The sequence below is a fragment of the Triturus cristatus genome, chromosome 8 (assembly GCF_964204655.1).
Source record: "Triturus cristatus chromosome 8, aTriCri1.1, whole genome shotgun sequence".
Classification (NCBI taxonomy): domain Eukaryota; kingdom Metazoa; phylum Chordata; class Amphibia; order Caudata; family Salamandridae; genus Triturus; species Triturus cristatus.
The window spans coordinates 1,380,485,072-1,380,512,882 of NC_140591.1; the positions used below are offsets into that span (position 1 = coordinate 1,380,485,072).

The window sequence follows — 27,811 nt, forward strand, 5'->3', positions numbered from 1 at the left end:
GCTACAGAACCTTCCTACTGGAGCTGGCTCGTGATGCTTCCCTGGCAGGTCATCAAGGGCAGGACAAGACCATTGGCAGGCTTGTCAACCAATTTTATCGGCAATGGATGAAGGTGGCATCAGAAGCGTTCTGCAGATCATGTCACACCCTACCAGGCCAGTGGGAAGTTTGGGGGGATGCACAAGGCTCACCCTGGTTACCCTCCCAGTCATCTGCACCCCCTTTGAAAGGGTGGGCATCGGCATTGTTGGGCCTCTGTACCCTGAGGCAGCCCTGGGCAACAGGTTCATCCTGGTCTTAGTGGACTATGCCACCTGGTATCGGAAGGGTATACCCCTGAGGACAATGACTGTGTCCCCAGTTGCCAGGGCACTGATGGGGATATTTACCTATGTGGGTTTCTCGTAGGAGGTAGTATCTGACTTTGTTACCAACTTCATGTTGACGTACATGAAATCCATGTGGGACGAGTGTGGAGTAAAATACAAGTTCTCCACACCCTACCACCCCCAGACCAATAAGCTTGTTGAGAAATTCAACAAGACGCTTAAAGGCATGATCGTGGGTGTGTGAGAGGTGTTGAGGCAGAAGTGGGACATCCTCTTGTCATGCCTTTCATTTTGTACAGGAAAGTATCGCAGAAGTGGGTTGGATTCAGCACCTTTGAACTTCTGTATGGGTGCCCTGTCAAAGAGTCTCTCAGGCTGGTGAAGAAGGGTTAGGAGCAAGCTCCCAAGAAAGCCCCTCAGGGTGTGGTCAGCTATATGATGGCCCTCTGCACTCAGATGAAGCACTTCTGTAATAAGGCAAGGGAGAATATAAAAGCCAGCCAGGACGTTATGAAACAGTGGTATGACCAGAAGGCCACTCTGGTCGTGTTTCAGCCTGGCCAAAGAGTGTGGGTGATGGAGCCTGTGGAGCCCAGGGCTCTAGACTGATGGTTCTGGGCCCTATGAGATGAAGGAACGCAAGGGGGATGTCACTTACTTGGTGGATCTCAGTACCCAAAGGAATCCTTTTTGGTCTGCATGTCAGTCGCCTCAAACACCACTTAAGAGGTCCGAAGTTACCATGCTCCTGGTCATGGATGGAGGAGTGGAGGAGGAGAGTGAACTGCTCTCCAACCTCCTTTCATCAAAGGAGCAGGATGGTTCAGTTTAGGGTATCAACGTTTACCCTTCCCTGACCCTAGAGCAAGAGAGCGACTGCCACCAAGTGTTGCGACAGTTCACCTCTCTCTTCTCCTTAACCCCAGGATTCACTACATCATGTACCCATAATATTGACACTGGGGACAGTATGCCTGTGAATAATAAGATGTAGAGGTGAGAGCCAGCATAAAACAGCATCTCCAAGTCTCTCCTTTGAACATGGTAATATTGACTTACATCCTATAGGCATATCTAATTTAGTTATACACTTCTAGTTCCCAGGGCATGTAAATTAAATGTTACTAGTTCGCCTTCAGCACTTATTGTGCCAACCACTTTAGTAGCCCTTTCACAATGTCTAAGGCCTGCCACTGTAGCCTGTGTGTGCAGTTATTAAACTGCCATTTCCACCTGGCTAAATAAACCTCTTGTCAGGCGCAAACCTTCAGTTTTAATACATATAAGTTACATCTAGGGTAGGCTTTAAACAGCCAAGAGGGCAGGGCGCAGTGTATTTAACAAGCATTTGCAATGCAATCGGTCTCGCCATTGGGACCTTATATGTATTTAGCTATGCAGCACATTAGCCTGGGTGCTGAAACATCTACTGTTCTTTAACATGGAGGGAAAGTAAGCACCAAACTGCAAGGTATGGGAACACATGGAAAAAAAATATTGCCTTTCAGCGGAAAGTGGTGTATTCCAAAGCTCTGTTTTTAATATAAAATCAGGGCCTTCGGTGGTCATATTACTGAAAATACAACATTTGAAAAAAATATTATTGTCTACGAGTGCTCGTGGAAGACAATTTCTATGGACTGGAATCTAGAGAATGCTAAAGTAATTCTTGTATTCTACTTCTCTCTGCTGGCCGTTTTCTATTAAGAAAGTTTACTAGAGGCAGTTGCCAGAACGCGAGTTTGAGCTATTGGCATTGTAAATGACAATTAATTTTATTTATGTTTTGGTTTTTAAAAGGTAAATAAAAGGCCTTGTCATTTACAATGCAAATAGCTTAAACTCGGGGTAATGTAAATCTGCGCAAAGGCATATCTGTGGGTACACTTTTGTGTCTCTTTTTAAGAACTGGGCACTTACATTATTTACATGTTTCCCATAATAGTTTTACACTGATTTGCCCTCAATTAATTTCTGTATATTTTTAAACACATTTTACCAAAAGATGTATTGTAGAAGCTGTATCTAACGTTTTGGTGCACATTTGGCTTTGTATCAGTGACTCAAGAACCATATACACATCTTGGTTTAGTAGCAGGCAATCCTTACACATATTGGTAATGTAAACCTGCAGCCAAGAGGTTTGTGCTTCAGAGAATTGGGCCTGCTTGTCCGCTGAACAATGTAAACGTGAAAATGTGTTGCCCCTAGCAGCGAACAATATGTCCTGGGCAACAGGTGATACTAATTCATCAGCCCTGTAAGATACGCTAACATCAATAGGAGTAATTAGTGTGGGAGACCTTTTATTTGGGGTTCTGTGGTGTATGGACAGTAGCCTGTGTCAATATTGTTGTTCCGTAGCCAGAACTCCTACCTGACAGCGACCTACTTTCTACCCGTGGGAAACAGATCAATGCATTCTCAATCTCAGATCCCAATTTAACACACTGAAATTGCTGAGCCTTCAATGCTTATGGGTGGACCACAGAACCTTAACTTAGGTATCTATGGTTTTCTTCTTTGGTTGCATCATCAGGGCATCTATGCATACACAATAACCAAATATAAAGCTGCATTACTATACTCACTCATGGCCTCTCGACTAACTTGAGAGCTAGATAACACACCGATCATGCCCTAGCCCACTCAACAGGTAGACTGAACAATTTCTGCATGAAGCACGCTTTAATTCGCTCACATACTGCTATGCAACACTGCACCTACTAAAATCAACCTTCCATCCAAGTCCAGTGTTCACATGGCTCGTCTAAATCTTCTCATACAGACCATTTTAAAAATAACAAAGAATAATATTATTTTGAATAGTTCTAAGCAATGTAGATAACAGGCGCTAGTAAAACCCAATTTAACAGTGCTCAATTTACTGACATCGGAAGGATGGAAGGCCGAGCCGGCCATGTCAGGATTCAAATTTTTGACATGCGGATTATCATATATTTCAGCAATGAACGTTGATCTCAGTGAGCTGCACAGCAGTACAAGGACACAGCACTCCAACCAAAAACACAGGTCTGTCTGTATTTGCTCCAAACAGTTAAGAGCGCCACAATGCCGTACTATTGACAGATGTGCACTATACAAGTGCCAAATAACATAATATTTAAAAGTGAAGTTAATAGAAAATGGCTCATGTTTGGAAGGTTGATGCATGTTTTAAGGAGGGTGTGCCAATACAAATTTCGGAAAGGCATTTGGTTGGAGTAACATCCTCCAAGTGAGGATATGCTGAGATGCAGGAGGAAGGAAGGACACGAAAAGCATGCGGGGGGCTCATTCAGCATGGAGACAGCTCAGGTTCTTACTGTCTATGGGGTCCCCACCCTCCAGGGACCCTCATTGAGCTTCAGGGCTAGGAATGCCTGTGACATCGCAGGGGCCCATCAAAACAGTATGCAGGTAGATCCCATAATTTTGCGCTGCTCCTGCCGCAGCTACACATCTCCCCTCACCTCTCGAGCGGTCTCCAGCATCACCAGACCCGCGGCGGCAGGCTTGGCCAGGCCACTGTCCGAGTCCAGCCACAGCCCTTTCACGTGGCTGTGCGCAGCAATGCGCTGGGTCTTCGTGGTGCTCTTCACCTCCTCGATCTTCATGGCTGAGGCCTACGGACCTGTCCCGGAAAAGGGGTACGCCAGGGAACGGACGACTGCTGGGGGGAGTGCCTCAGCTGAGCCCGGGGCTGTCACAAGCAGAGAGCGTGGAGGAGCGGGAGACGGCCTCTGTGCGGCGGGACTGGCGTGGACATGGAAGACGGACATCCACCGCAGCCGCACGGGCATAGAAGACGGACATCCACCGCAGCCGGCACGGGCATAGAAGACGGACATCCACCGCAGCTGGCACGGGCATAGAAGACGGACATCCACCGCAGCCGGCACGGGAATAGAAGACGGACATCCACAGCGGCAGCGCTGGATCAGAGCGGCCGTTTCACCAGTGCGCTGTTGTTGAGTTCTAGCCCACGAAACCAATGCAGCCATTTTAAAACAAGACAGGCATTTGCAATGCAAGAGGACTCGCATGTATGCGAGACCTATTGATTTCCAAACGGGAGTGCGGGTGGGAGGGCATTAATAAGGCACGAACGATGGAAGTGGTGGAGGTGGGAGAGAAGGCTCGCACAGCGGGAGGGGTGGCACTGGAACAAAGTAGTGCTCAGGAAACACGCAGTAAAGGGGCCAATAGCCGTGGAAGGAGACATGGCCGTCATAAGGCGGGACTAGAAGCCTCTAAACCAATCAGAAGGCAGAAAAAAAGCCACAAGCCAATGAAAAAGTGGGCGGGGGAGTAGACGGGGCTTCCCTCACCAATAGTGTATACTGCATGCCTCGCAAAGCGAGCAGCGCATGCGCTGCACCGCTAGGCGAGACCTAAAAAGTTGGAAATGTACTTTTAAGTTTTTCATATCCTGACATTGAAAAACTCATACATTCATTTTTCACTAATGTTAGGCCTACCTCTCCCACAGGATAAAATTGGGTCAACTTATTACATTTAATAAGTGATAACTTTAAATTGGAGGAGGTGTAAATTCTGAGTTTGGTGTCTAGGTAATTGTAAGTTAAAACCCTCATTATGGCTAAAGACAGATTTTAAGTCACAATTCTGAAAATGCCACTTTTCGAAAGTTGGCATTTTCGTGTCCTCACCATGTGGTGCCTGCAGCCTGTATCCTGAGTCACATAATGAGGTGTATCCGGCAATGGGTGTTGGTAGGTTGGGCAATATCTGACTTGATGAGGGGGAGGAGCTGTCACCTACCACACTTGCAGATCCCAAAGGCTCAGCCTCAGAACAGTTACATTGACTTGAAATAATTATGGAGTGAGATGGGTGAATGGAAACCGAAGCTCTCCAAAGGATAAAGACCTGCCTCGTAAGGAACTTATAACAATCCAGGCACAGCAAGTGCCAGCTCGGCTGCAGAGACCATGGCCTATAGCCTTCACGGGAGAGCAGGTCCTTCACGTTAGATAACTGTAAACATTACACTGCCCCAGCCTCGGTTGGTAGTGGGAGTAGCTGCCGGGCGGTGACGTGGGGAGGGGGAGGGGCAGGGTAGGGGATAGTAAACTATGGATTACGGAGGTTTTCAGGTAAGTACACATATAAATAAATAAAACGAATTTTGTTGCGTGCACTGCATCGCATTTGGGGATGCAGTGCGCGCTAAGAAATTCGTTTTATTTATTTATATGTGTACTTACCTGAAAACCTCTGTAATCCATAGTTTACTACCCCCCACCCTGCCCTTCCCCTCCCCACGTCACCGCCCGGCAGCTACTCCCACTACCAACCGCGGCTGCACTGCCCACTTCGAATTTCCAGAGGCATCAGACAAAGCTCTCTGATGCCTGGTTGAACTCTACACAAGGCCTTTGTGTTATACTGGTGTGCATTACATCCTTGATCCATATCATGTGCGTTGCTGACTTCAGTGTGAGGTCCGGACTCCAGAAATACTGTTAATAAATAAATAAATAAAGCAATAGAAAATTGCATTCTAGAAACGTGTAAAGCACTGTTTTTTCCCAGTCGAAACATGATCCTGTGATCATTCTAAACCTCTAATGTCATACTAATGTAAGCCAGTGGTTTTGACTGACAGCATAGGTGCCAATACATGGATACAAATATACACCTTACCTTGGTAAAGTCTTTCAACACTTCTGGCTCATCAGAGTACTACAGAGTTGGACAAGTGCCACCTGTTCTGTACCTTTCTGTGTGAGATGGCAGCTTGCACTGGTGCTTTCTATGTTGTGCAGGAAAGACCCCAGGGCCATTGCTTCTCATGTACTGCCTGTTTTGAGTGTGAAGTGTGCATGCACTGCTGTATCATCACTGATGGTATCTTCCATGGCACAGAAATTCCGACACTGCTGTTGTTTGAGCTGTGTCTGTTTTATGTTGGTATGCGGGAGAGGCTTTTCCCAGTGGGGCCGGCAGTCTGTTACACATATTGGATCTGCGGTTGCCTGAACTGTGTCTGTGCATGAATGAAGCTTTCACTGTTGCTTTGGTGTGTGTGTGTGGTTGAAGTGTGTGTGTGTGTGCGTGCGTGTGTGTGTGGTTGAAGGAGGCCTGTCCTGGTGCTGTTTCAGCTGTAAAAGGTGGGTTTGTATGAGAAGTGTTCCCTTTTGGGAGGCGGGTTGAAGAGTAAGGGAGAGCAGACTGTTTTGGTAACTGTTCTACAGAGTTTTTCACTACTACATCCCAACATACCTGTGAGAGAAATGTCCCTGCTGCTGCTTGTCAGTGCTGCTGGAACAATTTTCAGAGTGGGGATGCTGCCAACAATATTACATCTCAGATGTGTGACACACACACAAAAACGTTTAGCAAATACTACATGACAATTCATAAGGATAGTCGTAAGAATGTGGTACGTAGCCAGTGGTGCTTTTTGGAGCACACTGTCACAAATGTATTGCTAAAGTATGGTGTGGCAGGGCACCCATTTACAGAAAGCACATTTTCCATTGAAATGACGACACAATTCTCACTGGCTTTAATGCAGTTTAACTGATAAAAATATACAACGCACAAACACAAATGTGTGGGAAACAGGCTTCAGAAAATATTTATCATGTGTACATCACCAAGTGAAGTGTCTTCATTTGGATTGAACCCTGTTAACATCGTTGTTTCCATCACAATTAAGAATTACAAGTAAATGTGGTTCTTTTGTGGTTTCCTAACCGCTATGTTTTGAAATATTCGTACAGTTCTTTTACAGGTATTTAAACAGTGGTGGCTCATCTGCAAAGGCGGAGGAGCGTCGCCCTACTGCTTTCGCAGTAAAAAAAGGAAAAATAAAAGGATGATAACTCAACGTTATTATCATTTGATTTGATCCTGCTGCGGCATCTTGGCGGGGCGGGCGGATCTGCTCTGCTCTCAGAGCAGAGGGAGGAGTGGTGGGAACTATCTAAGTGCGTATGAATGTTTGGCCGGCCCTCTCGGGGCGTTGCAACCTTAGTGGAGAACATGCCCAGGCTCCCATTCCATGGCTGAGCGCCGAAACACAGTGTTCAAACCAATCACAGCACTGCATTGTGATTGCTTTGTGATTGGCTATGGGGAGCATGGGATCCCGGGTGCTTCCTGCTTCCTGTTTGCACAGAAGAAGCCAGTAAGAGGACAGAGAGGATGGAGGAAAGCGGGCAGGTAAGTGATTTGTTTTTAAACCCCTCCTCTTCCCCCACTTCCTTCCTCCCTGCCCCCACTGCTGCTTCCCGGGAGCAGCCGCTACTGTATTTAAACTCTAACGTTCTGCAGGCTTTCTTTCCACATTGCAATCAGAGAAAAAAACAGTAAGCACTAATCTCCATGTTACAAGAATAATCAGCAATTTGTCAGAGGACGTTGCTTGACATTTGACCTCTCCCATGGGTGGCTCCACTGCTCTCAGGGAAGGAAAAAGGAAAAATAAAATGATAATAAAATCAAGTTATCATTTAATTTTTTGGAGCTACGGGTCTGGGTTAGGGCGAGGCTGGTGCCACAGGGCTCATGCACTTAAGTGCGCATGACGGTTTGGCCGGCATGTTTATTTTGGGGTTGCTGCAGCACCCCTTTACACCCCTATTTCTAGCGCCTATGGTGCTTCTCCGGTAACCTCTTTGTGAACTGTGCTGGACTGGCCTTTCAGGCAGTCTGGCACTGCCAGATGGGTGAGCTTGAAAGGGCAAGTACGTGAGATGTGTTTTTTCATCCCATCAGGGCCTACAAGACCAAAAAGAAATCACCCATAGATTGGCCACTCAAGCTTTTAGTCTCTAGTCGATCTGTGTGTGTGGCATGTTTTTTTTACATTTACTTCAAAACATTCTATCTCTTGAATCCCTTTTCAATTTTTTGGTCTTGCCTAGGCAGCGCGTATGCGCTGCTCTAGGAGATGTCCTTTAGAAATTGGTCAGCTCCTTTCCACACACTCGTGCATGTGGGGGCATCCACCTTGCTGGAGCGAGCAGCGGCACACGCAGGGGCCATTGGACACGTGCGCGCTTGTTTACATTAGTCTGCTTGCGGTCTCCTTGCTGGCTCGACATCCTGGCGCTTCACTTTCGTTCGCGGCCGCTTGTTTGTTTTTGCCATGCAGCACGCCATGCTTGGACTTTAACAGTGGTAGCCATGCAACATTTCTTTTGTTGTGCGCGACTTGCCCTTTTTTCCCCAGTGCTTTATTAGGCTTCGCCTAGGCAGTTTTTATATGCAACGGCGGCCGCGCGTGATCTTTTCAAAAAGCACGGCTCCCCGATTTGCACCTCTGCTGCATTTGTTAATTTATAAAACATGTTTTTTGCCAGTGCGGCATGCTTTAACCACAGCAGCTGCGCGATTTTCTCCCGATTTCTGTCTTGCCATTCTGCTGTCTCGCTACTCCTGAGTTCTCCTTAACTCTCTGTCTCCTGATCTCCTAGCTCCTGATCTTATCCTTCCTGTTCTTGCCTGGGTTCCGATTTACTGTGGACTCCCGATCATCCCCTGATTTTCTCTTGTCCCTGCCCTCGCCAGAAACTTGTTTTTCTACTTTCTGTCTCCGTTTTCCCTGCTTCCTGGTTGCGTCTCACCAACCCTCGGGCATCTCCCGGGCGTTGCACCCCACGATCGTCGGAGCTTGAAAGTGAAACTACACAGGCTCTTTCACCCAACGCTGCTTTTGGGTCTGAAGGAATATGTGTGCATAGTACAAGACCAAGACATCTGCCCCCGCCCCCTAGCCCTAGATAGCTTCCCCATCATAGACCTGGTATCTAAGGTTCAAATATTAATCCTGTTTGTGGTGCCTCAGTGTTTCTCCGCTGGACTCTGAAAGTGGTAATGCTACTGAACATGTGAAAGACACAAACAGCTACCGCTAGCTGTTATGGAAGACTGCCAAAAGGGCACTTATGCCAGCCCCGGACTTGCAGCTCTGCATTTTCTATTCTGGGCTTTTAGTTTCAGTTTCAGCAACGGGTACGAGCTTCAAACTAAACAACAGCCGGACCTACAAAACTTGCCTATTTCGTGATGAAGTTTAACATTTTAAGGTTAGGTGAATTAAAAGCATTCCCTTTGCAAATACAGGCCCAGATCCGTAAACTGCTGTGGTAACACTCCTCAGCAGGAAATCTGTAAGGCTAATATATATTGGTACCGTTCGTTCTGTCACTTTTTCTGCCTGTCAGACGCATGGAATTATCATCACCCGTCACTCAGCCGTTCCTGTTAAAGGTCCTAGCCACTTGATTCCCCCACCACTAGCGCAACCCCGGCCACCAACCACTACCTACCCTCTACCACTTGTAGGAAGACCTCAGGGTTGTACAGAAGGATCAGTGGGAATACCCTGTGTGCAACCACCTTTCACTTCGCATCCTTCCCTGGCAGAGCGCCGCAAAACAGCCAACAGTGGCAAGATGCATTTTACAAAAAGTGAAATAGATTAAAACAGACTTTTTAGTTTGGCAGATTTCCCAAAAGTTAAAATGGACAATGCATTGCAACTGTGTGCCCTTCAGTAAAAAATAAACTACACGTCGCACACATGTTGAGGAAAATCTTTTCTGCATTTGTTTACTTTTTAATTAAAATAAGCCTATCATTTACGTCCAACGATACATCATAAGGGAATCAGTCTGCATGCTTAAATAATGCATTTACCTTGTTTTGAGTCAGTTATATTGTGTCTCAGAAGTTGCCGGTCATGTTTAAAGGAACTTCAGTTCAGAAATTTCATTACCTCCGTTTGCAACCCCACTCATGATTTGTACTCTTACTCTCCTCAGCTTCACCAGGAACTTTAGCATTTTTCTGTATCACAAATCCGTATTTCCTTCAATTGGCCGCTGTCTGGTTTACATTATGTCCTTCCAGTATCCTGAGGTCTGCTAGGTCCAAATGCTAGCCATGTTTTAATTGATAGCAAATACTGGTGTGTATGCACAACAACAACTTGTGACCCTTCTTATTAATAAGAGAACAAGCATTGGCATAGCCAATAGGTCTCGCCTTTGGAACCTTATAAGTATTTAGTTATGCAGTACAATATCCATGGTGCAACAACATCAACTGTTGCATGTCTAAACACTTCTAAGGTCCCAAAGGCGAGACCCATTGGCTATGCCAATGCTTGTTTCTCCTTTTGATTTTGCTTTAGTAATTACATTCTTCTTACTTATGCTAAATTATTTAGGTGTATTTACAGATTGGCTTCTTGGCTCTTATGTTGGTTTGATTCTGCATAAATAAGATACACACATTTAAGGAGAGGTTTTCTGCCTTGTGCCACTACTACAGGGGTAAGACCAAGCTTTCCCAATGTACACAGCTAGTCTCTTACAATATACATATGGTGGGTATCTGATCCCACATTCTTCATGTTTTGGCCTATGGAAGAATATTATAGATACATTATGATATTGACTGGCGTCAAGAAAATACGCAGGGCGGCCATGGCTCTGACAGGCATACAGGGACATATTTTGCCCCAGCATGCCATTGACTAGTCTGTTGAACTATTGCCTGGGTCACATCAAGGTTTTGACCCTGATGTGAGGTATTGTAGGTGTGTTTGCTTGCCTTGACTGGAATGTCGAAGATGCTGCCTGTTAGAAATGGGGCTCTCTAGTTGGCAATGGCGGGCCACTGTCCAAGTAGGGACCCTTCTTCCTAAGTCAGAGTAAGCAGTCTCCACCCTTTGACAACCCCTGCTCAACCCTGTGGTAACGTAGCACGAGCAGCTAGGCTTATCTCAGAGGCAGTGTGTTAAGCATTTATGACCATACACAGTAATATAATGAGGAACACTACCAATGGACACCACTCAAGTAGTTATGAAAAATAGGTATTTTTATATAGACTTAATCACAAGACCAATAACAGTAAAAATCCACCATACGATAAAAATATAATTACTTTAGAAATGCTGCAAAAATAGTTCAAGGTGCACAAAAGGATGTTTAGTTCAATGCAGTGGTCTCTGCGACCCTTTTACTCACAAAGTATCTGGTTCCTGGAGCAAAGCAACAAAAATGTCGCTAAGGAGCTGTAGCGATAAATTTCCTCCCGCTAACCAGCGATGCGTTGAATCCTTACCGCAAGGGAGGATGATGCGCTGGGTTGCGGGCAGGACAAAGCGACAAACTTCTTCACGCTAAGCCGGTGATGCAATGAAATCCTTGCCGCGAAGGGAGGATGATGCACCGGGCCCGTTGCGTGTGCGATCGTGCTGCGATGATGAAAATGGCGCTCTGCGAGGGAGCGACGATCCGGATGCGATGCGGGAAAAATGGCGAACGCTCGGCGTCCGCGCTGCGATGATCCTATTGCGATGATTTTCAGATAGCGGGCGTTTTCGGGCCCGCTGACAAATGATGCGATCTTCTTGGGGATAGCGAGCACTCGGCGACAGCGGAGCGGCGATTTTCCTCACGCTCACCAGCTGCAGCGGCTCGCTAAAGGGGGTTAGCAACGATTTTCAGCGCTCTCTTCTCAGCAGTAGAAATAGAGGCCCTGGAACACACAGGGGCCTCACCTGCAGATAGTAATCCTCGCTGGGAGGAAACAGGAGGCTGATGGTGGAGTCTGATGTGCCTGAGACTCCAGCAGGAGACTAGCTCTCTTCTAGCCCTTGGGTGATTGCCGTAGCAAAAATAAAAGTCCAATCAAAGTTCTTTTCCTCTTCTTGAAGTCCAGTAGTAATAGCTGCAGGCCAGTCCCAGAAACAGCACACAAGGCACAAGGACAGTCCTTCTCTTGCAGATTCCTGTAGCTACACGGACAGAGGTTCTTCTTGTTATCCAGGAGCAATACAAATTGTAGGGGTTTGTGCACAAATATTTATACCCCCAAAGTCTTTGTTCTTAGGGGTCCCAAGTCTCTGAACCTAGCCAGAACCAGTTCTGCCCAGCCCTGGAGCACTTTGTTGATTAGGCTGCATCCTTCCTTTCAGAAAGAGGGGGTCTGCCTCAGACGCACAGGGGGAGGTGGAGCCAGCATTCACCTTGCTAGGCACAGTCCTATTCAAGTGCAGGAGCTACCCCTCCCCTCACACCAAGGCAGGTCGCTCTATTCAACCCAGGTCTGACTCAGCCTGCCCTGTCCCTCCAAAACCAGACAGCCAATACACATCATAGCAGAGCAAACTGGAAGGCTTAGGCAAGAAAGTACCTATACTCTAAAAGTGGTAGTTTCAAACACAGAATATAAAAATAACCTTTACTAAAAGATGTATTTTAATATTCTGAGCTCAGGCATACTAGATTCGTTTTTCTACCATGTTCTGTGGGTCAGTTAGGACTATAGAATGTAATAGCCCAGACCTCCCATTCTGGCCTATGGAGAACAGGTAGCCTTACAGTAGTGAAAAACGAAATGGGGTGTAATTCACTACTAGGACATGCTACATACATCGGGGCATGTCCTACCTTACACATACAATGCACCCTATCATAAGGGGGACTTACAGGATGCCAAGGGAAGGTTTAGGGGCTGGGAAGTGGGTGCACTTCACAGCCCAGATGGCAGTTCTGGACTGCACGCAGACACTGCAGTGGCAGGTCTGAGACATACTTTACAAGCTGCTTCTGTGGGTGGCACAAACCAGTGCTGCAGGCCCACCAGCAGCATTCGGTTAACCAGCCCTGGGCACACACAGGCCACGCTACTAGGGACTAACAGGTAAACCAAATAAGCCAATCATGGATGTACCAATTCATATGTCATCTTTACAAAGGGAGCATTCGCGCTGTGACACTGAATGGCAGTGGCACAGCGCCCAGAGCATCTATAACCAGCAAAAACAGAGGAGACACAGCGGAAAAATGGAAGGGAGACTCACGCCAATGGTGACAGGTCTAACACTGCCACTTTATGGTATTGAATGGCATATAATGACGATACTGAGACCATATCAACACTGACTGGTATCAAATATTGATCCCTAACACGTGTTGGCGTTGACAGGTGTACCAGGGACACTGAGGAGCATAATAGGATTGACTGCTATTCGATGGAATCCCCAACCACACAGTGGCATATGTATATATATAGGTCATGTGATCAAGGCCCCACGTGGGCTGAAACGCGTCATGGTGGCGATGGTGTCGGGCATTAAATAAATCACTTTGCACCATTTAACGGGTTCACTTCGTCTATTGGTCAGAGCGAGATTGTATCTGCTGGACGGCTTTACTTCATATATATATATATACATATTTATTATCTACTGGCGGTCGCCAGTAGATAGTTATAGTTACAACCTAGTTTCCATAGGAAATCTCAAAATTCTATTTTGAATAACTTTGGCGCCGGTTGACGAATCCTCGCGAAATTTTCAAAACTAATGGGGCGCTCCGTTCAGCTCCTACCCTGAAAGTCTCGGGGTGACTCGTCAAGCGGGCGCCGAGAAAAAGGGGGGGTCCCAAAACACGTTTTCCCCATGCATTTTTCCATAGGACCTTTAGTCGCAGCTACAGCCCGAACGGCTGAACAGAATTACGTGGAATTTGGCAGAGAGGTAGCCATAAGGTCAAGGAAGTGCCTTTTGCAGGTCTGGTGTAAATCTGTTCAGTATTTCCTGAGAAAATAGCATTTAAAAGCATATCAATATCTATACGCACGCACCATGCGCGCACTGTGCGCGCACCCTGCCGTGTGCGAGCGCAATTCTGATTGGTTGTTAGATATCGGCAAACATTCGAATCGTTCGAAACCAGGAAGTGTCGGCCGCCATTTTGTCTCTCGCAGTCTGAGGGGGTGAAAAAGAAAGGTGGAGAATGGGAAAAGGGGGCAGAGTGGACAGTTCCTGACCCCCTAGCCTTGGTCAGGGGGTCACAGAAGGACCCCCAAGGGAGAAAAAAACAATTTTTTTTTTTTTTTTAAATCGCGTGGTGCGCACACCCTGCGCGCACTGCGAACCGTGGGCGCTCGGTGCGCGAAGCGCACCGAGTGCCCACAGAGCGCGCAGGGTTCGCGCACGGTGTAAAACCTAAAAGAAAAAAAAAATAATAAAAACATAACTTAGCATTTAAAAAAACTTACAAATTCACTGAAAAAACCATAGGTTTCACACACGTTATAGTTACGAATTAGCATTTAAAAAACCTTGCAAATTCACTTAAAAAACCATAGGTTTCACACATGTTATGGTTAGCTGGACATTTCACTCGTAAAAAAACAATGAAATTCCCCCGTTATAGTTACTGCAGGCAACTATAACTCACGTGACCGCAATCCTCTGCTGATGACGTCAGATATTACATCACTGATGACATATGTGTCTTTCTGAAAAATAAATATTTGTAATATATGTATAGCTAAAGATTAATGGAAGAAGACATGGGTAAATAAGTGTCTAAATACAGTGATGTAATATTTGACGTCATCAGCAGAGGATTGCGGTCGCGTGAGTTATAGTTGCCTGCAGTAACTATAACGGGGGAATTTCATTGGTTTTTTACGAGTGAAATGTCCAGCTAACTATAACATGTGTGAAACCTATGGTTTTTTAAGTGAATATATATATATATATATATATCCTTTCAACTTCCACACTCGTGCAGAAAACCACGGAGGCACTCCATAGTGAAATAAGTATAAGGTTTAATGGGCTACAACACAAAGTCTTTTTCAATGTCAGTGTCATTTCTAAAACAAACAATATTTAAACATCCGGGAAGGACGTTAAACTTTCGAAATCATAGAAAGTGAGGATGTACTCAAAATGAAGTGCATTTCATAAATTCATATTTTCAGTATCATATAACATACAAAAGCAGAGTAGCTCAGAGTTAGGAACATTGCGAATATGGTACATGGCAAAGGAGCAATGTAAAGCACGCCATATATTGGTTCCCATATGGGAGAGACACAATCGTACATAATAAATGTAAGACATCACATATATCAAAGGGGTAAAGGAGTACAGCTCTGTAACACACTGACTACGTACAGATAGCTGTCATGGAGAAGCCCAATAGGTTATGTACCTAGAATGATAAACAGGGTAGGTACGTAGGAGTCAGGGCCAGTGGGCCAAGGAAGCATCACTTAATACGATTTTTGGGAGAGCAAGTATTCTCTCAGTGGTGACCATATATCTCTTGGCCGGATGTCGGAGGTTGCATCTGTGCATAATCATCACTGATTTTATCACATTGGGATGTGTTCTTCAACCAGATAGAGTCCTAAGGGCCCCAGTTAGGCGCTATTTCCAACTTTTCAAGCAGTAGAGCAATGGAAATAAATAGTTGAATACTGAGCAGGACGTCATGGGTGTACCCCAGTAATGCCACCAAGGGAGATGGCAAGAGTGTGGTGCTGGTCATAGGTGGGATCAGAGAGAAGATGGTGGCCCAGTAAGAACTGATGGGTGGGCATGTCCAAGCAAGGTAGGCAAATTCTGCATTGAGGCATGGTATTTGGGACACTGGGATGAACGAGTGGGGTCGATGCGTGCAAGTCCCTTAGGCGTCACAAAGACCCGGTTGAGGAATTTAAAATGTAGTAGTTTTGTGTATGGTTGATAAAAACACGTTTAATTTGTGAACAACAGTAGGACCAGATCTTACCGTGGATTGGGCTCCCCAGACCATCTGGACTCACCCGGTAGAGTCTGGCTTCATGGCAAGTGAAGCACAGTAGAGTCTAGAGATTAGTTGCCCACCATCATCCTCAAAGATGAGTAATGTCAGGGGTGGGAAGTCCACTAGGGCATAGGGTAAGATGGCAATTTGGAGCACAGCGTGTGGTGAAGACGCTGGGGAATGAAATGGTCCATGTGGGAGGCGTCAGGTACACTGACAATATCTGCATGTGAGATTGCATGGCCATCTGGATAGACATCCCCCACTGTGCACAAGCCATGACGACAAAGAAGGTTATTGGACCAGTATCTCTCGGGTGAGCGGGAGCCAGTGGTTATTGGCTAGTGTTAAACACAGGGACTATAGGAGATTCCCTTCCAGTACACGGCGAAGCTTCTGCCATGCCCAGCTTGTAGTAGACAGCATCTGTATATCGGAGGAGGCTAAGGGTTCCCCTTCTGGGAGTAAGGAGGAAAGGGGTAGGTCACCAGCTTGATCCCTTTCCACTTTAAGATAGGGGATTTCTGCATCTGGGAGGTACCAGTAATAAGTATATTGGCATTGTGCAACCAAGTATTAGAGCTGGGGGTCAGGAACCCCAAAACCACAACGCTCATAAGGGAGGGTGAGGGTATCTCAGCGGATGCAGGGCTTGCGGCCAGAAGAATACAAGAAGACCACATACGGTGATAAAGAAATGCTTCATCAGGGGCAGTGGAGTATTAAGGAAAAGATAGAGAAAGTCGGGGAGGACCACCATTTTGATTATGGCTATCCGGCCTGCCATGGAAAGCGGAAGAGTGAGCCAGCGTTCCATCTGTGCAGAGAGTTTCTACATAAGATGGAGGACCTGGTCTTTTTCCATAAGGATATGAATACCCAAATATTTGGTAGAATCGGCACACCACGTCAAGGGATACTCAAGAGATACCGGTTAGGTGTAATCAGTTGATTGAAAAAAATTTAGATTTAGCCCAGTCGGTATGGAGGTCGGAGAGGCCTCTATACCGTTAAATTAATTTAAACATACATAATACACAGAGCATACCTTTCCCCAGACAAAATAAATCAGTATTTTAATGTTACCACCTCTGCCTGCCCAATATGCTAGCTTGCAGACGCCGGTCTTTTACATATGTTATGGTCCTGCACCCGGCTCGAAGCATACTGGTGTGCAGTCGTGGAGGCGCTTGAGAGATGCACTGAGTCCTCACTGGCGTGCACATGGGAGGCCTGTCTACTAGGACTCTATGCACAAACGAAACGGAACAAGGTTGTCACTAGATTTAAAGACTTAAATAGCAGCAAAGCGCCTCATCACCAGAAGATGGAAGCATAAAGATCCTCCGGCAGTAACTAGCTGGGAGAAATCCCTAGCTGTGTGGGCGCAGGCTGAAAGCACCACGTTACATAGAGAAGAAACTGCAGGACTGTGTAAATATCCTATTGCACAGTCCTGGGATGCAATCCTACACACCCTCATGCATCCAGATGGTGAAGAAGTAGCTATGTCCCCACAAGCGACCAGTGGCGATGAAGCAGCTGCCACCCGATAGCCGATCAAGAATGACATCTGTCAACCTACCCCAATATACTTACTCTAGCACGATTAATCCACTGTTAGCTCGCATAACATTCAGGTACAGCTACTGTGATAATTTGGCATTCACCTTCTAGATGGTATACTCAGCAAACTATTGTGCTGAACGCACTCATAGTTATACGCACACTGCAACCCAACCGCAGTATCTCTTAGATGGCAGTCTCCCCACCCTCTTTTCATTAGTAAATTGTTCTTTTTTTTGGTTATTTTCTTAGGCATTTATTATTTTTTAGTTGTTGTTATTAGGTTATGCTTTTTATAAAAATGTATATTTATTGAATTGAGAATTGACAATAATACACTGTCACGCAAACACTCTTACAGAATAGATTCATAACACCTGAGGAGTCGCATTATCCTCTAGTCGAACATGAGAGATAAGCGGTATCGCAACTGTTAGTCATATGAATATAATGTGAAAACAATGCTAGTGACTAGGGGCAACAAGAAGTAAATGCAGTAGCATGATACAGATTTTTGTTTTACTTTAATAACACATATGGTATAATAGTATTTGCTTCACAGTTTCCTAATGTATTGTATAAGTACCTTTACAAGCTTACAAAGGAAAGTTTTTTTAAAAATTTTGTTGCAAACGAGGCCAATTTATCGTTTCATGTTTGTATGAATAAAATTCAATAAAGATATTTAAAAAAAAAAATCAATAAAGAAAGACGAGTCGCAAGGACCTCCCCTGGGATTTTACTATCAAATTTAAGGAGGGCGAGGGGGTGGATGTCAGAGGAACATAAGTGAGGGTCTTTGCCCAGGTAGGAAGCTGGCTCTGTATATGCTATACCAAAGTAGGGTATAGTGTGCACAGAGTCCAGTGGATCCCCAGGGGTATAGCAGAGGCTAAAGTAGATAGTACCTTGCTCTCTTTTGGTGGACTTGGACTCTGGAACACCCGGGGGGGCCTCGCTGGGACCAGTGGGCCACTTGGACTCGGGCCGTTGGCGATGGGTGCAGTGGTGGTTCCAAGATTTGCGCTTCTTCATCCTCAGCAGCCTTTCTTTGGAGTTTCTTTTAAACGGGACTGCTGTTCGTAGGAGATCTGGTCTTTGTTGAAGGCAGTCAGTCCTCAAAGGGGTTTTGGATCTCACTGGCTGCAGGACAAGTTGAATTTTGGCGCAGGATCTTTGGATACTGCAGAAGGGCCGGTAGGGCTGGGGCCAAGTCAGTTCATCTCTATAGTCTCCTCTGCTGTGCGACTTCCTCCATCCTTCTTCATAGGTTGCAGGAATCTACTTTCTGGGTTCAGGGCTGCCCCCTAAATACTGTATTTAGGGGTCATTTTATGGGTCTCGAGGTGAGTATCCATGGTGCGACTGACCTTAGGGTGACTACACCCTTGGTGTGCTCACCCCACATGGGGGAGTGGGCACAATCCCTAACCCCGGATTGGAGAGTGCCTGCCAGCCACAAGATGGTGGGCACTGAAGAGTGGGCTTCACCTCGCCTCCCCAACCTGAGGAATGGGGTTGGCAGAGGTGGACACACCTTCTAGGCTGCTCTTATTTTTCCTGCCTGTCTTCCAGCTGAAAAGGGGGTGAGACAGGAAGGGGGCCTGCTCCTTATAGAAGGAGAGTCTGGGGGTCTCGTTACAAAGATGGCAAGGCCTTTAAAGCTCCACTGCCACAGAAGGCTGTTCCTGACCTGGGGGAGGTGTTAATACCTCAGCCCAGGAAAGGCTTTGTTTCTGGGCCCTGGGAGCAAAGGCTCCCACCCCAGGGGTCCAGAAACCTGTCTCGTGGGGGCAGGCTGGTGTTTACCAGTCATGAACCCACCAGTGGTTGGCTTGGTTCAGTGGTCCCCTCTAGAAGGGGCCCCTGAGTGCATGGAATAGTAAATCTGACACTGGAATCAGTGCAGGTTTATTATTCTGAGATGTTTGATACCAAATATCCCAGGATTCAGTAATGCCATTGTGGTGCTAGGAAACTCGTAATCACCAGTTTCTAGACCATATACTCAGTATGGCTTTAATGGGCACTTATACTATCTAAGAATGGCCTTAGACATTATAGGGGCCTCTCTTCTCATGCAGATAGGTCCTCACATGGGGTATAGTGAACCCTGCCTTAAGGGTGACTTACCTATGCCTCATGCAGTGCTGAGTAGGCATGGCACACAGGGATGTGTGCCATGTCAACTCTTCACTTTTAGCTGCACCAAAACACACAGACTGCAATGGCAGTCGTACATGTTTGTGGTGAGAGGTCTCCGAGGGTGGCATAATACATGCTTCAGCCCTCAGAGGCCTTTCTCTGGCTACCATGTCCTTGGTACCATAGGTACCCCGTAAAAGGGACTTACAGGTGGCCAATTGTGGTAACAATAGTACAGTTTAGGGTAAAGAACACAGGGCCTGGGAACCTGATTGGTAGGGACCCAGGGCACACTCAGTCAAAGTGCATCAGAAATCTGGCAGAAAGTGGGGGGTTACTGCAACAGAAACCCACTTTCCTACAGTCGGGTTTAAGTAAAAGTGTAAGCACTGATTCACGTAAGGAAGGCAACAAGAGACCTGTCTCAAGAGACTAGGTATACAGGGCATTGACTTGGGGATCCAAGAGATGCTTATGGGCTTTATAAAAAGCGCCAGTGAGGCCATCCAGGCCAGGGGCATTTTAGCCACTAAGGGACTCTAAGGCCTGTATAATTTCTTTGCAAGTGAGGGGCTCACTGAGGAATTGCAGCTGGCTGTTTGCGAGCTAGAACATCGCGATATTTGCCAAATGATTTGTAAGCTCATCTGGCCTATCAACAGGACGGGAGGAGTAGAGTTGGCCATAGGGTAACAGTTCAGCTGATATACCAGCAGTGTCGATCACAAGATCTCCAGTGGGTAACCGTAGTTGGGTTATGCGCCCATCTAAATGGTTGGAACAGAGCAGTCATGCCAGTATGCGGCTAGGACTTCCCCCTCGCCGTATCGCCGAACCATGGTGTGTTTTCCCAGAAAATTGACATCTCTATCTGTGTTGTCGCGAAATTCAGACATCAATACAGCGCGTCAATGGAGCTGAAGAGAGCAGCCGTGTCTGGAGTCAGCACTATCCAGGTCCCGTAGCTCCGATTCAACATGATACAGTTGGGAGCTAATATCGCGAAGGATGTCAGCATGTATGCATGTAGGCTTTAAATGCCCCCCAAAGAGTAGCCTAAGTAATGACCAAACAAAGCAAACACAAAACAAACACAAGGGATGATGGACGGAGCGCTGAAACTTTTCAGATACTCACTGAGTCATGACCGAGCCGACATTAAGAGCAAAGTATTCAACAATAGCGTCCCAAAGCTCAGAATAAAAGACATTATAAAGAGCTTCACTTGGGAAGCGCCAAGAGCACTCCAGGCCACCGCCTTAAGGGATCTGTAACGTCAAGCAAACCGGACAGTGATCAGATACCGATGAATGATTCAAATCTGTTGCCAAGCTTAGGGTGTTTGCAGTAAGGAGACAGTTGTCAAGTCTAGTCCAGGGGTTGTGGGTTGAAGAATAAAAGGTGAAATCAGGAGTCGTTGGGTGTTGCATGAGCCAGACATCGTGGAGTATTTGGGTGTCAATGATGTCGCAGAAAACCCCCCATGCCGGTGGCTTGCCAGGTGGTTGCATTCCAGTAGTGTCTATATGTGGGTCTTGAATCATGTTGAAGTCCCCACCCATGAGAATAAAGTCTTTCTCCACCCACTCTAAAAGGTAGTGAATAATGTGATAAAAGTTGGGTGTGTCAACGTTAGGGCCATAGACATTTACCAGCAGGGCACGGTGGTCTGCCAGGATGCCAGTCAGCCTGAAGTAGCGGCCGTCAGGGTCTATGAAGCTGGAGGTGAGGGAGAAAGGGACTCTCCTGTGGATAAGGATACACACTCCTCTCGAATAGGAATTGTTTCAGAAGTAGCGGTTTAGCCCCCATAGTGGCATATATGTATAAACTCAAGTTGAAAGAAGAATGGTATTTGTGGCCTAAATGGTGGACGTTCAGAAATAAAAACATGGTAGTTAAGCAGAAAATGGAAATGAAGTGATATTCTGGGATTAAATCTGATATTTTCTTCATAATTCATACGAAGCTGAGACACCTATCACTGACGCTAGGGCATCATTTCATAAGGTACGAGGCCAGCTTATTTCTTCTTTGGTGGACATTTCATTGCTCCTTACACTGAGCACGTAGGGAGAGCGTTGCCTGGACCTGCTGTTCTGTGCAGTTTCGATAGGTTATTTACACTATTAGTTTTTGAAAATGCACTGGGCGCAACCATGTAAAGCCTGTCTACAAATTAGAGGCAGTGTTAAAACGTACAGATGTTTTCTGTGCGGTGTGGTCACGCATAGAACCTGAAAAGAACATACAACAGACAATTCAACTTATAACATAAAATACCGATCTTGGCTTGAAACCGCAGTCAGTGGTTAAGCAATGTACCAGGCTGGCACTGAAAGATGTATGGCTCTATTCATAGTTGTTCACCCTTTTTCTTCCTTCTTACTGTCCTGCCTTATTTTATGTCATCAGCAGTCTAAGGGCAAAGCTATACATTACATTCTTAAACTTTATACTGACCTCCAAATAGCATCTCTTTCCATTTTTTAGAGATCTGCTCGCTCAGATACTCATTATTCTCGGTTTATGGCCGCTCAGAGTTTATGGCAGAGATGCTTGTTTTGGACATGAAACACTCTTGGCCCTGGCACGAACAAAAGAGGAATTTAGTTTATGCCATGATGTAATAACTGATACCAAGTAAGGAGTGTTTTTAAACTTATGTTTCATTTTTCTCCCAATTAGGTGGTAAGTCATGTCTTCACTGATGAGGTATTGCAGACAATATTTCACTGCAGTGGAACAGGGCCAACTTGTGTTAAATAAAATTTAAAGGAACCAGATGTTTGTAACTGTAGTCTTTGCTCTTTACATATTTGGTGGTGGATTCTGTGTTCTTATTCTCTGCTGTGGTTTCATTGGGGTGTTGGGCTTGGCTGTCTTGGGTTAGCTTCTGACATTAATTTATATTTGCTACCTTTTTTGCAGCCTAAAAACAGAAGCCCACATGATCACCACAGCGAGGGTACCAGCTGCTAAACCAGTTCAGATCTCCTTCAGCCTCAATGATTCCTCAGGTACTGACTCTGTCATAACATTGACATATGTGTAACATCCTTACTTTTGCACTGTCACAAAGATCCATCAGTCAGTGCGAGTTATTAATTCGTCTCCCTGAGCTTATCATAAAAAGCTATGTCTACACAAAACCTTTCTATTCGATTACCAGGGACACAAACTGCTAGCGATGCTTACCTTTTAGGACAATCCACTGTTAGCATTAACAAACTCTACCTAAAGCACACATTATTGACTGTTTGCCCCTATGATTCATTGCCACCAGTAAGCATTGCTGCAGTCGTTTTAAGCTGTAGAAGTCAACCACACCTACATTCCACATTATTGTAGGAGAGATTAACATTTGAAGTACCATCTTGTTAGGAGGGATGTGGCTTGGCATTGATTGTGCTAGCTCATAAGATGCTACACTTGTCTGTCAGGGAATGGCAGACACAATTATTCCCTTACGAAATCATTTTTATTTTGTATACCAAATTGCTCTCGAAGGGCGAGCTATCACATCTGCTATTAGAGAGCTCAGGGTGTCAGTCATTGTTCCTCAAAATAATATGCCCTACAATTTCGTTGTTGATTCATAATCATTAGCCCAAGATACTTGAGATCTGATTTGCTGGCTGTGGGCAACTGAACTGTCATAACCATCAAGACATATATCGAGTGGTTGATACAAACAACTTTTATCATTTGCGATTGCCACATAGAGTTTATAAGGAATGGTGTTTGGTGATTATGGTGTTTAGGGGGCAAAATTGTTGTCAAAAGGTTTATCAAGCAGCAGGTCTGGTTACATCCTAATGGTAAACTATCACAACTCAGCTTGGGGATCCCAGTAATCAGTGCTCAAGTAAATGTCCTCATAAGTGTCCCTGAATTTTGTGCTTCCTTGTAGAGTTCGGCCACATGAGTATCACTGCTTACTCACTTGCTTTATGAAATTTCACCAGGGGCCCATGCTCCTCTAGTGCTTTCTCAGTGCCCATCTTACCAACTATAGTCTTCATTTCTGCTTCACAACTTGCCACTCCAGACTTTCTGCACGCTCTGCAATTAATTTTGGACTCGCATTGATGCATCACATGTTGGTCCCTTTTCTTGGCCAAAGCCTGTTTCTGAACTAGAAAGCTCCTTATAAATAGACTTCTCAACCACATTTGTGATTAACTCACATTCATTTTTTCCCCATCCGGATGCCCTTTTGATTTAAATGCTATACAGTTGTCCCACCTAACACTCTTTCAATACTATGTTACTACCGTGTTGTGACAATTACTTCCACTCTTGTGGATACAACATTTAATTCATACTTGGTATACCTCACTTCTATTAGAGATTTGCCTGTTGGATATGTCTTGGATTAGAGCATCAGTAACGTAATTCTTTTTTTCCAGTGGGTTATGTTCTTTCTAGATAGTTCTTCCTCAAATTTACTCTGCATGTGCATGATCCTGGATTTCTGGAAACCACTAGCTAGGCTCTCAAAGTTTCTAAGCCAACCCAGTTGTCCAGTGGTATGTTATATGCTGTGTTCCATTTATGCATATTGGAGTGGAAGACTTTATTGTATGTTTACCTAAAATCATTACAAGTAAGTTTAAAAATATATTGCACCAATATCAAATGTAACTAAATAACACTCAAACCCAGAGGTACAGGTAAAAACTTGTGGCATAGGGAATTAAAATGATGCATGTGTTATACATATATAAAAATAAACATTCCAAAGGTTAAAAAACATCAAGAGTATACATTGTGTAGTTTAGATATCAGTCAGGCCTAAAATTCAAATATTAAGAGCTAACTAATCAAGATTGGAGGACCGTTCACAGAGGTGTCACATTGTAATACCAGGTTAATTTTAAAACATGCAAGGTACAGGGAGCCAAGTTCTAAGAACTGTTTTCTAAAGTGCCGTGTGCCCATGCAAGATGATTTTAAAACATGCAAGGTACAGGGAGCCAAGTTCTAAGAACTATTCGCTAAAGTGCCGTGTGCCCATGTAATATGATTTTAAAACATGTAAGGTACAAGGAGCCAAGTTCTAAGAACTGTTTGGTAAAGTGCCGTGTGCCCATGCAAGATGATTTTAAAACATGCAAAGGACGGTACAGGGAGTCAAGTTCTAAGAACTGTTTGCTAAAGTGCCGTGTGCCCATGCAAGATGATTTTAAAACATGCAAAGGTACAGGGAGTCAAGTTCTAAGAACTATTCGCTAAAGTGCCGTGTGCCCATGTAATATGATTTTAAAACATGTAAGGTACAAGGAGCCAAGTTCTAAGAACTGTTTGGTAAAGTGCCGTGTGCCCATGCAAGATGATTTTAAAACATGCAAGGTACAGGGAGCCAAGTTCTAAGAACTGTTTGCTAAAGTGCCGTGTGCCCATGCAAGATGATTTTAAAACATGCAAAGGTACAGGGAGTCAAGTTCTAAGAACTATTCGCTAAAGTGCCGTGTGCCCATGTAATATGATTTTAAAACATGTAAGGTACAGGGAGCCAAGTTCTAAGAACTGTTTGCTAAAGTGCCGTGTGCCCATGCAAGATGATTTTAAAACATGCAAAGGACGGTACAGGGAGTCAAGTTCTAAGAACTATTCGCTAAAGTGCCGTGTGCTCATGCAAGATGATTTTAAAACATGCAAAGGTACAGTCAGTCAAGTTCTAAGAACTATTCGCTAAAGTGCCGTGTGCGCATGCAAGATGATTTTAAAACATGCAAAGGTACAGGGAGTCAAGTTCTAAGAACTATTCGCTAAAGTGCCGTGTGCTCATGCAAGCACGCTCTGTGTACATGCAGAGCAGTGAGGTGAAAAGTGCCCTAATGCACAAACTGCTAACTTATCAAGAATGAGTGGCCGTTCAATGGGGTGCCACGTGCCGAGCCAGGGTAATTTAAAATCATGCATGTATGTACAAGGTGCAGGTAGCCACATTCTGAAAGCTAAGCGCTCATGTAGCCAAATGCTAACAAACTGTTTGCTAAAGTACCACACGCTAGTGTAAAGCGCGTTGTAAACGTGCATAGCAGTAAAGTGCGAAGTGCCCTGATGTAAGAACTCTTTCCACGTGCTAGATCCATATTGTCAAGCCATATCATCATGATCATTCCCGGTGTAGTGATAAGAGTTTTCAAGTGTCCATTCCCGTAAATAAGCGGGCATTATCGCGCAGGAGCCTTCCGGCTTCAGCAAAGAACTTGCCAGTCTGTGCTAGTTCCATTAAGACGCCTGTTGTAAAGATATATATCAGCGCCTCTTTGCAAGTTCATATCTTGTTTTGCAGAAAAATAGTGCTTAGCTAGACTCACCTCTGATGCAGCATTACAGGACAGCAGCAGACAATGTGCGCTGCAGATTGAACGCGATATTGGCACATCCTGCACAGCCTGTGACCCGCGGGGATATTCTTTCAGTGGGACCTATATTCCCATATGGGTAGGGTTAGGAGCCTGGTCAACAATATGTTCTTTAGAACATGTCTGCCCAAAGCTGCTTTCAAATAATGCTAGACAAGGGGTGGCTTCATGTGATATGGCAAGTCCCAGTGCACCCAAAATATATCTAAATTGTCCTGGTCTCTTGATGCACGTTTGCCTTGCTCGTTTACAGTCCTCTTTAAGCGAGCTATTGTTATAAGTGGATCTATAGTGCACTCTGAGGACAGTTCAATAAATCTCTGGCACTACTCAAGCACTTTGCCCAGCTGCTCCTTTTCTCCTGAAAAATCACATTCAATTCACCTCTCATTGAGTCTGGACCCACCCAGGCCACACAATGGTGATACTTAAGTCCTCTATACATTCAATGTCTAGTTTCACAAGGTCAAACTCTAAGCGAATTAATGTGCGCTGGGTAGTTTTTGGAATGTTGAAGATTTTCCTATATGCTGCTGTGTGACAGAGCTCTAATGGCCCAGTAAGCATGCTGGGAAACCCAGTTGTCCATAGTTTATCATCGTCAGTAGCTTCACCCACATTACTCTTCGAATCCCCTCTGCCGAGTGACTCTGTAGATTATATAATGTACATTATGCGTACCTGGTCTTGGCTGCTTTATCTGCCAGTGTCTTGGCCTGCAATGTGGGTTTACCTGTATGAGACAGCCAAACACCTAGGTAATTGTACTTGCTGGTTGATCCTTAGCTGGCCCTGTTGCCATTCCAGCTGGTGTTTCATGGCTCTTTGACCGAATACCAGGACATTGGTTTTCGTGACATTTGAGTGTAAGGCGTTCTTTGCATTATATAGATGGAGTATTTCCAGGGCCCTCTTCATCCCGATTTGAGTTTGATCCAGGTCGTCCACATACTGCATCATGATGGGAAATCTGAAATGACCTAACTTAGGCAGAAAGATGTTCCCTTTTAGCAGCTCCACACCTAAGTCTACTGTGTATAAGTTGAACAAAGTGGAAGCAATGACGCTTCCCTGTTTTAACCCTTTGTTTGTATAGATTTTTGCCGTAGCATGAACCTGAGTGATCTTGGTTCAGACCCAGGTGTCCGTGTACAGTGCTGTAATAGCAGCAAGGAGTTCCCTAGGTATTCCCCACTTTGTAAGTTTTGTCCAGAGAATGTTTTGATCAATACCATCAAATTCTGCACTTTTATCGACAAACCAGGCTTTTAGTGGGGGCTCAGTTGTTTCAACGGCCTTGGTGCCCAGGTAGGAGACAGGTATTCCTCCATGGTAGAGGAATTTGGCCTGAACCCGTCTGTTAATGGATGAGGTATGATGTTATTGTCATTGATCCAAGCCTCCAGGACATATAGAAGCACTTTTGCAAAGGCCTTACCATCTACCTCCAATAGGGCTATTAGCCTGTAATTTTCCAGTCGGGTGTTATCTCCCTTCTTATATATTGGATGCAAGATGGAGCCCCTCCATGAATCTGGGATGGCTGATAGTGAAATATATTAATTGAACAGTCAGTAGTAAAAGTCCCCGCGTTATCAATATTAGATCTGTGTGCTCAGCGATCTTTATCAAACATCGCTAGCATCGGGTAGCGTGAAATATTCAAGTATTTTCAATAAGTTATTGGTCCAAGTAGCGAGTCTTCTGTGTACACGCAGCCATCCGGTAACTCCAAAATGTACTACTACTTACTACTTTTATAATAGGAAGCACATGAGAAACTTTGGGACTCCC

At 45.2% G+C, this 27,811-nt stretch overlaps 1 protein-coding gene across 2 annotated transcripts in view; it reads left to right on the forward strand.

Annotated features, from left to right (window-relative positions):
• MAP3K7CL (MAP3K7 C-terminal like) overlaps positions 1 to 27,811 on the forward strand; it is a 131,804-nt gene that overhangs the window by 16,069 nt on the left and 87,924 nt on the right. For both annotated transcript variants that reach the window (XM_085623091.1, XM_085623092.1), the window contains exon 2: positions 22,572 to 22,660. In XM_085623091.1, the coding sequence (XP_085479217.1) occupies positions 22,591 to 22,660 (70 nt within the window). In that variant the 5' untranslated portion in view covers positions 22,572 to 22,590. The remainder of the gene's footprint in view (positions 1 to 22,571; positions 22,661 to 27,811) is intronic.